Source organism: Anoplopoma fimbria, chromosome 6 (assembly GCF_027596085.1).
Source record: "Anoplopoma fimbria isolate UVic2021 breed Golden Eagle Sablefish chromosome 6, Afim_UVic_2022, whole genome shotgun sequence".
Taxonomy (NCBI): Eukaryota; Metazoa; Chordata; class Actinopteri; order Perciformes; family Anoplopomatidae; genus Anoplopoma; species Anoplopoma fimbria.
Window position 1 is genome coordinate 417,884 of NC_072454.1, and position 12,500 is coordinate 430,383.

The following is a 12,500-nucleotide window of genomic DNA, read 5'->3' on the forward strand; positions in this document are numbered from 1 at the left end:
TTAGTCCTGTAGTCCTTTAGTCATGTAGTCCTTTAGTCATGTAGTCCTTTAGTCCTGTAGTCCTTTAGTCCTTTAGTCCTTTAGTCCTGTAGTCCTTTAGTCCTTTAGTCCTGTAGTCCTTTAGTCCTGTAGTCCTTTAGTCATGTAGTCCTTTAGTCCTTTAGTCCTTTAGTCTTTAGTCCTTTAGTCCTGTAGTCCTGTAGTCCTTTAGTCCTTTAGTCCTGTAGTCCTTTAGTCATGTAGTCCTTTAGTCATGTAGTCCTTTAGTCATGTAGTCCTGTAGTCCTTTAGTCCTGTAGTCCTGTAGTCCTGTAGTCCTGTAGTCCTTTAGTCCTGTAGTCCTGTAGTCCTTTAGTCCTGTAGTCCTGTAGTCATGTAGTCCTGTAGTCCTTTAGTCATGTAGTCCTTTAGTCCTGTAGTCCTTTAGTCCTTAGTCCTGTAGTCATGTAGTAGTCCTGTAGTCCTTTAGTCCTTTAGTCCTGTAGTCCTTTAGTCATGTAGTCCTTTAGTCATGTAGTCCTTTAGTCATGTAGTCCTGTAGTCCTTTAGTCCTGTAGTCCTTTAGTCATGTAGTCCTTTAGTCCTGTAGTCCTGTAGTCCTTTAGTCATGTAGTCCTTTAGTCCTGTAGTCCTTTAGTCCTTTAGTCCTGTAGTCCTTTAGTCCTGTAGTCCTTTAGTCATGTAGTCCTTTAGTCCTGTAGTCCTTTAGTCCTTTAGTCCTGTAGTCCTTTAGTCCTGTAGTCCTTTAGTCCTGTAGTCCTTTAGTCCTTTAGTCCTTTAGTCCTTGTAGTCCTGTAGTCCTTTAGTCATGTAGTCCTGTAGTCCTTTAGTCATGTAGTCCTTTAGTCCTTTAGTCATGTAGTCCTGTAGTCCTTTAGTCCTGTAGTCCTTTAGTCCTGTAGTCCTTTAGTCCTCCTTAGTATGTAGTCCTTTAGTCCTTTAGTCCTTTAGTCCTCATTAGTCCATGTAGTCCTTTAGTCCTGTAGTCCTTTAGTCATGTAGTCCTTTAGTCCTGTAGTCCTTTAGTCCTGTAGTCCTTTAGTCCTTTAGTCCTGTAGTCCTTTAGTCCTTTAGTCCTGTAGTCCTTTAGTCATGTAGTCCTTTAGTCATGTAGTCCTGTAGTCCTGTAGTCCTTTAGTCCTGTAGTCCTTTAGTCCTTTAGTCCTTTAGTCATGTAGTCCTGTAGTCCTTTAGTCCTGTAGTCCTTTAGTCCTGTAGTCCTTTAGTCCTTTAGTCATGTAGTCCTGTAGTCCTGTAGTCCTTTAGTCCTGTAGTCCTGTAGTCCTTTAGTCCTGTAGTCCTTTAGTCCTGTAGTCCTGTAGTCCTGTAGTCCTTTAGTCCTGTAGTCCTTTAGTCATGTAGTCCTTTAGTCCTGTAGTCCTGTAGTCATGTAGTCCTGTAGTCCTGTAGTCCTTTAGTCATGTAGTCCTTTAGTCCTGTAGTCCTTTAGTCCTGTAGTCCTTTAGTCCTGTAGTCCTTTAGTCCTGTAGTCCTGTAGTCCTGTAGTCCTGTAGTCCTGTAGTCCTGTAGTCCTGTAGTCCTTTAGTCCTGTAGTCCTTTAGTCATGTAGTCCTTTAGTCCTTTAGTCCTGTAGTCCTTTAGTCCTGTAGTCCTTTAGTCCTGTAGTCCTTTAGTCCTTTAGTCCTGTAGTCCTGTAGTCCTTTAGTCCTGTAGTCCTTTAGTCATGTAGTCCTGTAGTCCTGTAGTCCTTTAGTCCTGTAGTCCTTTAGTCATGTAGTCCTTTAGTCCTGTAGTCCTTTAGTCCTTTAGTCCTTTAGTCCTGTAGTCCTTTAGTCATGTAGTCCTTTAGTCATGTAGTCCTGTAGTCCTTTAGTCCTTTAGTCCTTTAGTCCTGTAGTCATGTAGTCCTGTAGTCCTGTAGTCCTTTAGTCCTGTAGTCCTGTAGTCCTGTAGTCCTGTAGTCCTTTAGTCCTGTAGTCCTTTAGTCATGTAGTCCTGTAGTCCTTTAGTCCTGTAGTCCTGTAGTCCTGTAGTCCTTTAGTCCTGTAGTCCTTTAGTCCTTTAGTCCTGTAGTCCTGTAGTCCTTTAGTCCTGTAGTCCTGTAGTCCTGTAGTCCTTTAGTCCTGTAGTCCTGTAGTCCTGTAGTCCTTTAGTCCTGTAGTCCTTTAGTCATGTAGTCCTGTAGTCCTGTAGTCCTTTAGTCCTGTAGTCCTGTAGTCCTTTAGTCCTTTAGTCCTTTAGTCCTGTAGTCCTTTAGTCCTGTAGTCCTTTAGTCCTGTAGTCCTTTAGTCCTTTAGTCCTTTAGTCCTTTAGTCCTGTAGTCCTGTAGTCCTGTAGTCCTTTAGTCCTGTAGTCCTTTAGTCCTGTAGTCCTTTAGTCCTTTAGTCCTGTAGTCCTGTAGTCCTTTAGTCCTGTAGTCCTTTAGTCCTGTAGTCCTGTAGTCCTTTAGTCCTGTAGTCCTGTAGTCATGTAGTCCTTTAGTCATGTAGTCCTTTAGTCCTGTAGTCATGTAGTCCTTTAGTCCTGTAGTCATGTAGTCATGTAGTCCTGTAGTCCTGTAGTCCTTTAGTCCTTTAGTCCTGTAGTCCTTTAGTCCTGTAGTCCTTTAGTCCTGTAGTCCTTTAGTCATGTAGTCCTGTCCTTTAGTCCTGTAGTCCTTTAGTCCTGTAGTCCTGTAGTCCTTTAGTCCTGTAGTCCTGTAGTCCTGTAGTCCTGTAGTCCTGTAGTCCTTTAGTCATGTAGTCCTTTAGTCCTGTAGTCCTAGTCCTTTAGTCCTGTAGTCCTGTAGTCCTGTAGTCCTAGTAGTCCTGTAGTCCTCCTTTAGTCCTGTAGTCCTGTAGTCCTGTAGTCCTGTAGTCCTGTAGTCCTTTAGTCCTGTAGTCCTGTAGTCCTGTAGTCCTGTAGTCCTTTAGTCCTGTAGTCCTGTAGTCCTGTAGTCCTGTAGTCCTGTAGTCCTGTAGTCCTGTAGTCCTGTAGTCCTGTAGTCCTTTAGTCCTGTAGTCCTGTAGTCCTGTAGTCCTTTAGTCCTTTAGTCCTGTAGTCCTGTAGTCCTGTAGTCCTGTAGTCCTGTAGTCCTGTAGTCCTGTAGTCCTTTAGTCCTTTAGTCCTGTAGTCCTGTAGTCCTTTAGTCCTGTAGTCCTGTAGTCCTTTAGTCCTGTAGTCCTGTAGTCCTGTAGTCCTGTAGTCCTGTAGTCATGTAGTCCTTTAGTCCTGTAGTCCTGTAGTCCTTTAGTCCTGTAGTCCTGTAGTCCTGTAGTAATATCGTATTAGTTTGTTGCAATTATATATAGTAATTTGCCTCTGCACTATACTTTTGCTCTGGTTTCTGCTTTTAGATAACTTCTGGTGACTAGTAGTTCTCTTGAATACCTATGTTGAACACACTTATTGTAAGTCGCTTTGGATGAATGTTAGACCATAAAGGAGCTCCTCCACGGTCACATGACTACATGTTGGACCATAAAGGAGCTCCTCCACGGTCACATGACTACATGTTAGACCATAAAGGAGCTCCACCACGGTCACATGACTACATGTTAGACCATAAAGTCATGGCTCCTCCACGGTCACATGACTACATGTTGGACCATAAAGGAGCTCCTCCACGGTCACATGACTACATGTTAGACCATAAAGGAGCTCCTCCACGGTCACATGACTACATGTTAGACCATAAAGGAGCTCCTCCACGGTCACATGACTACATGTTGGACCATAAAGGAGCTCCACCACGGTCACATGACTACATGTTAGACCATAAAGGAGCTCCTCCACGGTCACATGACTACATGTTAGACCATAAAGGAGCTCCACCACGGTCACATGACTACATGTTAGACCATAAAGGAGCTCCTCCACGGTCACATGACTACATGTTAGACCATAAAGGAGCTCCTCCACGGTCACATGACTTCATGTTGGACCATAAATGGAGCTCCACCACGGTCACATGACTTCATGTTAGACCATAAAGGAGCTCCTCCACGGTCACATCACATGACTACATGTTATGACTACATGTTAGACCATAAAGGAGCTCCACCACGGTCACATGACTTCATTCTGTATCAGTAACCCCCCCCCTCTCTCTCAGCTGTGTGTCTGTGGATGGAAGTGTGGAGCTCAGCGATGGGACCGGAGAGAGTCTTACCGAACTCTGAGGACGAGCTGGGGGAGGACGAGCGTCCGGCCGACGGAGCTCTGCTGCCGGTGTGGAGGGGGGGGAGGGAGCGGGTGAGGAGGACGAGGTGGGGGAGGAGGGGGGAGATGGAGCTGGACGGAGAGGAGGAGGAGGAGGAGGTGAACAGTGGAGGATATTATTATCAACCTCTGAACCAGGAGCCTGACGGGGCCAATGGCAACGAGCAGCCGGGGAGGAGGGGGAGGACGGCCCCCCCCCCCCTGAGCAGGTGCAGCAGGTGCAGCAGAGGATACAGGTGAGTCTGTTTATGAACACATCACACACACCAGCTCAATACATACTGCACTGCTGTAGGGTGTGGAACCCAGCACCACCAGCTCACCTGTCTGTCTCCTCACCTGTCTGTCTCACCTGTCTGTCTCACCTGTCTCTCCTCACCTGTCTGTCTCACCTGTCTGTCTCTCCTCACCTGTCTGTCTCCTCACCTGTCTGTCTCACCTGTCTGTCTCTCCTCATCTGTCTCTCTTCACCTGTCTGTCTCTCCTCACCTGTCTGTCTCACCTGTCTGTCTCACCTGTCTGTCTCTCCTCACCTGTCTGTCTCACCTGTCTGTCTCACCTGTCTGTCTCCTCACCTGTCTGTCTCAACTGTCTGTCTCTCCTCGTCTGTCTCTCTTCACCTGTCTGTCTCTCCTCACCTGTCTGTCTCTCCTCGTCTGTCTCTCCTCACCTGTCTGTCTCTCCTGCAGGTGTTGGGTCTCCACCTCCCTGAAGCTCCGCCTGCAGACAGTGATGATGAGGAGGAGGACCCTGACGGGGCGGCGGCCTTGAGGAGCCGAGCCTCCATCCCCATGGACGACGGTCAGACACAGTACTCCTCAATAATAATACTTTATTAATATTCTCCTTCTACTGTACTACAAGTATCTGACATATTCACTACAAGTATCTGACATCTTTACTACAAGTATCTGACATCTTTACTACAAGTATCTACCAGCTTTACTACAAGTATCTACCAAACAGCTGTGCTTCCTGTCCTCTGACATCACTTCCTGTCTCCCTACAGACCACGTGGAGCTGGTGAAGAGGACGATGGCGGCCGTGGCGTTGCCGTCTCTCGGCGTTCCGTCCTGGGCCACTGAGATCTCTGATGACCAGTGGAAGGACATGGTCCAGAACACGCTGGAGAGCCGGCAGAGCTCGGCCGCTCTGCGCCTGCCCCGCAGGAACAACATCAACGGACCCTGAATGCACCACGACCACTATCAACAACCTCTACTGACCCCGAACGCACCACAACAGCTTCTATACATTTTACTGACTCTGAATGAACCATGACCACTTCATTTCTACTGACCCTGAACGCACCACCGCTGAAAGCACTACGACTACTTCAGGGACACAACTTCAGTTTTTCTTTGTTACATCCAAAACTTTAAGATTCAACTTGACTCTGCAGAATCTGAATGTTCATGAAGTGGATGATTCCAGTATTTTTAAGACTTATTTAAGGCCCATGAATAAAATATTTAATGTTCCTCCGTCACAGTTTCATTCGTCGTAGCCCAGAACACATTCCTGGTTCTCGGGCTAAATGAACAATAAAACCACAACACTGGATTATTGATTCATAGATTCAGGTTCTTAGGATCCATCATGTTATGAAATTATCAAAACAAATACTTGATGTTAAGAAACAAAACTTCAGTCATTTAGTTTGAAGCGGAAAGCTTCTGTTCTCAGATCCTCATTTCCACACAGTGAACGGACACCAAGAGAGAAACCACTCCAGATCCAGTTCAGCTGATCCTCCAGCCGACAGTTAGACCGCTAGACTAGCCGGAGTGGCAGCCGGACTCTGGACTGAAGCTGGACTCTGGACTCTGGACCACAGCCGGACTCTGGACTCTGGACCACAGCCGGACTCTGGACTCTGGACTGAAGCTGGACTCTGGACCACAGCCGGACTCTGGACTGAAGCTGGACTCTGGACCACAGCCAGACTCTGGACTCTGGACTCTGGACTGAAGCTGGACTCTGGACTCTGGATAGGGTGGCTGAAATGAGCTAGCTGATGGGAGGTGATGACATCAGCTAGCTCGTTAGCTGAAGGTTGGATGATGGTAACGGTAGTAAAGATAAATGAGGTAAAACAGTGCCTGTCCGTTTCAGTGCCTAACCTTTGCTTGTTAGCTAGTGAGCTAATGCTAGTTACCAAGCCAACAAACAGCTAGCTAACACCTAATGCTTATTAGCTTAAATGCTAGAGAGCTTGTGTAGACCATACTCGTGTTAGCTCTTAGCTCCTTAGAGAGTAACACGTTTAGCTCGCTAGCTCATTTCAGTACAACTTCCTCCAGTTGTTCATTAAGAATAAACAGCTGTCGGCTTTATTTGTGCTATTAATGTTATTAGCTGCTTCACTTTTCTTCTTCTTATGCTGAAATGTTGTGATTGAGTTTTTATAGGTTCTCTGTCCAAACTGAATCTTGCTAGCTAACGTTAGCCCTCCTTCATTGAGTTTTTATAGGTTCTCTGTCCAAACTGAATCTTTATAAAATAGGGTGTTTTTCTCGTGAACATTTCTATTCCTGATTTGTTAGGACAAATACAGCCGTTAACTAGGGCTGCATCTAAGGATTGTTTCCAATATAAATGAATTGTACGGTCTATAAAGAGTCAGAAAATGGTGAAAACAATCCATCCCAGTCTCTCAGTCCAAGGTGATGTCTTTAAATGTTGTTTTGTGAGTTCAATATCATAAAAGACAGGAACGCTAATGTTGACTGATAAGAACGTGAACCTTTACTGAGCAGACTCCTGTGTCGTGTTGTAACTCCCATATTGGAAAAGCTAAGTGTGAATAAGATTCAAGGTAACGTTCATAAATCATGTTTTGTAAACCTGTGAGGAAAACTCTGAGTGGAAATCAAAGTTGTGATCGTTTGGGCGGTAACTGATCAATAACAGAGGATGATGAAGGAGTGGAGTTCAACAGGAAGCTGTCACTCAGTCTGACCACGCCCACGCCGTCCTGAGCAGACGTCCAATCACAGACTTCAACTGAAAACACCTGTTCATGTGTTACTTCACTGTCAAACACAGTGTGGGAACTTTGACAATCTCTTGATCACAGAAGCATTTTATTTATAGAATCTGTTTCTCCAGAGTCTAAATATTGTGAACTGAACTTCATTACAATTTACACAAATTGTCAATCGACAAAAAATGTATCAATAATACGTTTTTTCAAACAAAAATTTAAAAATAATCGCAATTGTAAAAATAGTGAAACTGTTTTAAAAAAGCCTTTTAATTATGTTTTTAATGATTTCTTTATTGTGTAATAAATACAAATGTGTTTGATATATGCATGTGTATGTATATATATATACACACACACATATTAATAATAAATGTGTTTGTTGCTGTGAAAGATGTCCCTACTTACTTTCTTTTCATTTAGTTTTGTACAATCTGTTGCTGTACAGACTGTAAAGCCCTCTGAGGCAAATAAGTGTTATTGGGCTGTATAAATAAAATTGAATTTAATTGAATACAAAATTTGACTTTTATTTTATGTATTGTTCTATTTAATTAAAGTAGTACATATGTACAGGATGAGGGCAAGCAGCATTCAGAAGTCGCTGGGACTTCGTGTCCATATTGACATTAAGTTACCGCCGGACAATATAAACCTATGTTCATTTAGTAAAAGTCCTCAAACATTTTGATTATGATCCGACTCTTGAAAAAAGGATTACAATAAAAGTATGTAAAATAGTATATATGTCATATAAAGTCATAGTATAGGTTATGCTATACAACATTGGTAGTATTTTGTGTCATAAAACAGGGTGATGTGGTATAAATATTGAAGTAGAGTTAAAACACAGACGCTGTGATTGTCAAACATTTCCCCTTTATTTCATTATACTTTGTTCTGTACACGAACGTCTGTACAAAATGGTACTTTGACTCTGTGTACTGCTCTAATGAAGTACATCGTATGTAGATGAGGGGAAGCAGCGTTCAGTTCTAGAGCCAGAGAACGTTCTGTTGGTTCCTGTTCTCTCACTCCGTGTTTCACTTCCTGTCCACCATTTAAAGGCTAAACCTGATCAGAGGTCAGTTTGTGGGTCAAACGAGTCGTGTGTAGTTTGAGGACTCAGAGAGCATCAGAAACCTGAGCATCTCTGATCGTCCTCTTGAAACGTCTCAACACAAACAGGAAACGACAAACAGTAGTGTTATTGTGACAGATATTAATATCATCATTATTATTATTATTATTATTAGCTGTCAGCGCTCTCTGGTGGACAATCTCTGAACTGAACGATTCATCTGATTTCATGTAAACATCCAACACTTTAAAACTACAATTAAAGACATCTGGAAGGAAGTTGTGAACGCTGAGACGGGGCGGCCATCTTGTCCAATGGCAAGAGAGAGAGACAGAGAGAGAGAGAGAGACAGAGGGACAGACAGAGAGACAGAGAGAGAGAGAGAGACAGAGAGAGAGACAGAGAGAGAGAGAGACAGAGAGATATAGAGAGACAGAAAGAGAGAGACAGAGAGAGACAGAGAGAGAGACAGAGAGAGAGACAGACAGAGAGACACAGGGAGGAGGGCGGGGCTTATCCACCACTGGAATGCTCTTTGATTGATTGACAGCGGATAACGAGGCGTTGAGCAGCGACTGAACAGAAACCAGCTGAAGAGGAAATAAAATAAAGGTATACGTCACATTGAGGGGGCGTGGTCTAACGGGGGCGTGGCCACGAGTCCTTGTCACTGTCAGTATACTTATACAGGTGAGAGTAGAATACAGAGTTCTCTGTTTGTTCAGTGAAGCAGCAGCTGAGACGCGTTCAATGTCTGTAGTTAAAGAGCAGCTCCGTCACTCCAAACAAATACATCAGATATTCTGTTGGAATGATTGAATCTGGAATATTACCCAGAATTCATCACAGCGGTTAAATAAACATCAAAGTGCATTTTAAAAGAACAAATGTCCCAAACAGCTAAATGTTTTATTGATGACATCATCAGTTGTTTTTATTAATGTTGAATATAACCCGCTTCCTTCTTTAGTCAGGAAAAATGAACTAAGAGACATAAATCATTATGTTTTATTGACCATTAAAATGCATTTTAGTGATATTTAAGCATCATTCGGGACTAAAAGCTGTCGTCCAGAGTTTGACTGAACTGTAATGAAAACGTTATTTCTATTTAATAAGACGCGGCGACGCGTTGACACAGAGCTGAAGTCACGTTAATGAAATGTCCTGAAGAAGGAATGCATTCTGTGACTTAGTGGAAACTTCACAAGTTTAAACTCGTTAAATGAGTTTTAAATGATTATCTTTAAATGGCTGAGGATCAGACAGCAGAGGCTCATGGGAGTTTCATGAATGAAACAGCTGGCTGGTTTCTGAGACATCAAACTTTAGCTTTCTGGTTTTAAAGACGTAAAATCTAATATTTGGCTTCAGGATACCCAGCTTTTATTTTGGCGAGGTCATGTCTGTTGGCCTTTGGGGTCATGTCTGTTGGCCTTTGGGGTCTTTGGCCTTTGGGGTCATGTCTGTTGGCCTTTGGGGTCATGTCTGTTGGCCTTTGGGGTCATGTCTGTTGACCTTTGGGGTCATGTCTGTTGGCCTTTGGGGTCATGTCTGTTGACCTTTGGGGTCATGTCTGTTGGCCTTTGGGGTCATGTCTGTCGGTCCTGTAACAAACTCAAACATGAGGTTTGGTTGAGCAGCTTCTCCTGCAGCTGTAAACATCTGGACTCACAAACAAACACTCTGAACAGTTTGCCTCTTTTCCCATTACCCCTGAACGTGTCATGGTGGAGTTTAGTGTTTGACCTTTGACCTGATGAGTGAACCACAGACAACGTTTCAGGAAACGGCTTCTGTCATTGGTTGAAAGTCGATGACGTCATGACAAACATTCAAACAAAACAGAAAGTTAAAGACTGATGCTGATTGGACGTCTACATTCACTGCGTCATCATCACCATCATCATCCTCACCATCATCATCATCCTCACCATCATCATCATCACCACCATCATCCTCATCATCCTCATCATCACCATCCTCATCATCCTCACCATCCTCATCATCCTCACCATCATCATCCTCATCATCACCATCCTCATCATCCTCACCATCCTCATCATCCTCACCATCATCATCATCATCATCACCATCATCATCACCACAGATCCGTGCTGACAGGTGATTGGTCGGGTCAGGTGGAAGGGGGCGGGGCTCTGAGTGAAGCTGCGTTCACGTGTCACGGGGAAGACGAGGTGATGTGTTGGAGCTCTTTTCCACAGCAGGAACTTAACGAACAGAACCAGGACCGGGACCGGGACCAGAACCAGGACCAGAACCAGGACCAGGATCAGAACCAGGACCGGGACCAGAACCAGGACCGGGATCAGAACCAGGAAGGTTCTGGAGCTGATATCGATCTTCTGTGTTTACATGCAGCTTGTAAACGTGTTTTTTCTGTTCATGGTTCCTCCTGAAGCAGAAAACAAACAGAAGTCTGGGGTGATTGTGTAAATACCAACGTTACCTGAACGTTACCTGAACGTTACCTGAACGTTACCTGAACGTTACCTGAACGTTACCTGAACGTTACCTGAACTGACTGGTATCTAAAGTGATGGATCAGAGAGGTTTCCTGTTTCACCTCCCTGTCGGATTTGTCAGGACCTCCATCCTCTGGGACGAATCGGTCTGGTTCAGTCAGGTTCAGTCTGGTTCAGTTTGGTTCGGTTCAGTCTGGTTCGGTCTAGTTCAGTCTGGTTCAGTTTGGTTCAGTCTGGTTCAGTTTGGTTCAGTTTGGTTCAGTCTGGTTCAGTTTGGTTCAGTTTGGTTCGGTTCAGTCTGGTTCGGTCTAGTTCAGTCTGGTTCAGTTTGGTTCAGTCTGGTTCAGTTTGGTTCAGTTTGGTTCAGTCTGGTTCAGTTTGGTTCGGTTCACTCTGGTTCGGTCTAGTTCAGTCTAGTTCAGTTTGGTTCAGTTTGGTTCGGTCTAGTTCAGTCTGGTTCAGTTTGGTTCAGTCTGGTTCAGTTTGGTTCAGTCTGGTTCAGTCTGGTTCAGTCTGGTTCAGTTTGGTTCAGTCTGGTTCAGTCTGGTTCAGTCTGGTTCAGTTTGGTTCAGTTTGGTTCAGTCTGGTTCAGTTTGGTTCAGTTTGGTTCAGTCTGGTTCGGTTTGGTTCGGTTCACTCTGGTTCGGTCTAGTTCAGTCTGGTTCTGTCTGGTTCAGTTTGGTTCGGTCTGGTTCGGTTCGGTCCGGTTCAGTCTGGTTCACGTTTGTTCAGTCTGGTTCGGTCTGGTTCAGTTTGGTTCGGTCTGGTTCAGTTTGTAGTTTGAAGGTAAACAGCTATTCATCACTGTTTCATCAAAGGAGAGTTTCACTTTTTTAAGAAACTAGAATCGTTGTAGAGTTCTGGACGGATTGGTTCTTTAAACCGAGGAACCCAAGCAGAACATTCGTTCACAGCTCGCTACGTTTCTGGAGTGGAAAAGGCCCGTCGGTGACGCGTTCAGGGACCTTCTGTCTTCCAGTGGCCGAGTCTACCTTCAGGTCACCTGGTTGAACAGGGATGCAGGTGTTGGCGGTGATGTCACGGTCACATGACGGTGATGTCACGGTCACATGACGCTGACAGACGTCTAACGTGTCCTACTTGATCTCGGCCACCAGGGGTCAGAGGTGAGAGCTTTGTTTTTCTGTGTTTTCAGACAGTGTCTACTTCCTCCAATCAGAGAGTCCGGCTCAGAAGGGACCGCCCCCTCCGGTCAGAGAGCTTCCTGATTGGCTGTCAGGTACTCCTCGGCCCTCTTGTGAGCCTCCAGAGCTTTGATGGTGTAGACGTCCTGAGGAAGCTCCGACTTCCTCCTCATCAGGACCTTCTCCTTCTTCAGGTCCTTCAGACCCTGAGGCAGACAAACAGACTGGTCAAGAGGCAGACAGACAGACAGACAGACAGGCTGGTCAGGAGGCAGACAGACAGACAGACAGGCTGGTCAGGAGGCAGACAGACAGAGAGAAAGACAGGTTACCTGTGAGGCCTCACTCTCCACCGTCTTCTTCAGCAGCTGGATGTCTTCAGCTGTTGGAGTCTCTGTCTCCATGGAGTACACGGCCACAGTACTATCACTGTACAACATGTACTGCAAATATACAGAAACCGGGTCACATATTAGGAAAATACTTTATTATCAAAAAACTAATATTTATAACTGATGGAATGAAACTGACTAGCCTAGCAACAATGAGGCTACAACAACCCACAATGCAACAGTCAAGGAAAAAGGCTCACTGTGAGACACAGAAAACTTAGTAGTAGTAGTAGTATAATAATAATATAT

At 44.7% G+C, this 12,500-nt stretch overlaps 2 protein-coding genes across 3 annotated transcripts in view; one reads left to right on the forward strand and one right to left on the reverse strand.

Moving 5' to 3' along the window:
* Positions 1-7,629, forward strand: part of mea1 (male-enhanced antigen 1) — a 7,942-nt gene extending 313 nt beyond the window's left edge. Inside the window, 4 exon segments of the mRNA XM_054600296.1 lie at positions 4,055-4,320; positions 4,323-4,397; positions 4,851-4,962; positions 5,171-7,629. Of these exon segments, the coding sequence (XP_054456271.1) occupies positions 4,069-4,320; positions 4,323-4,397; positions 4,851-4,962; positions 5,171-5,352 (621 nt within the window). The 5' untranslated portion in view covers positions 4,055-4,068 and the 3' untranslated portion in view covers positions 5,353-7,629.
* A 392-nt stretch (positions 7,630-8,021) lies between these two features.
* Positions 8,022-12,500, reverse strand: part of ppp2r5d (protein phosphatase 2, regulatory subunit B', delta) — a 13,947-nt gene continuing 9,468 nt past the window's right edge. The window contains exons 16-18 of one of the 2 annotated variants that reach the window (XM_054600054.1): positions 12,192-12,302; positions 10,301-12,065; positions 8,022-8,818 (exon numbers count right to left, since the gene is read on the reverse strand). In XM_054600054.1, the coding sequence (XP_054456029.1) occupies positions 11,928-12,065; positions 12,192-12,302 (249 nt within the window). In that variant the 3' untranslated portion in view covers positions 8,022-8,818; positions 10,301-11,927. Of the gene's footprint in view, positions 8,819-10,282; positions 12,066-12,191; positions 12,303-12,500 lie in introns of both variants that reach the window. The other variant, XM_054600053.1, reaches the window with a different exon arrangement.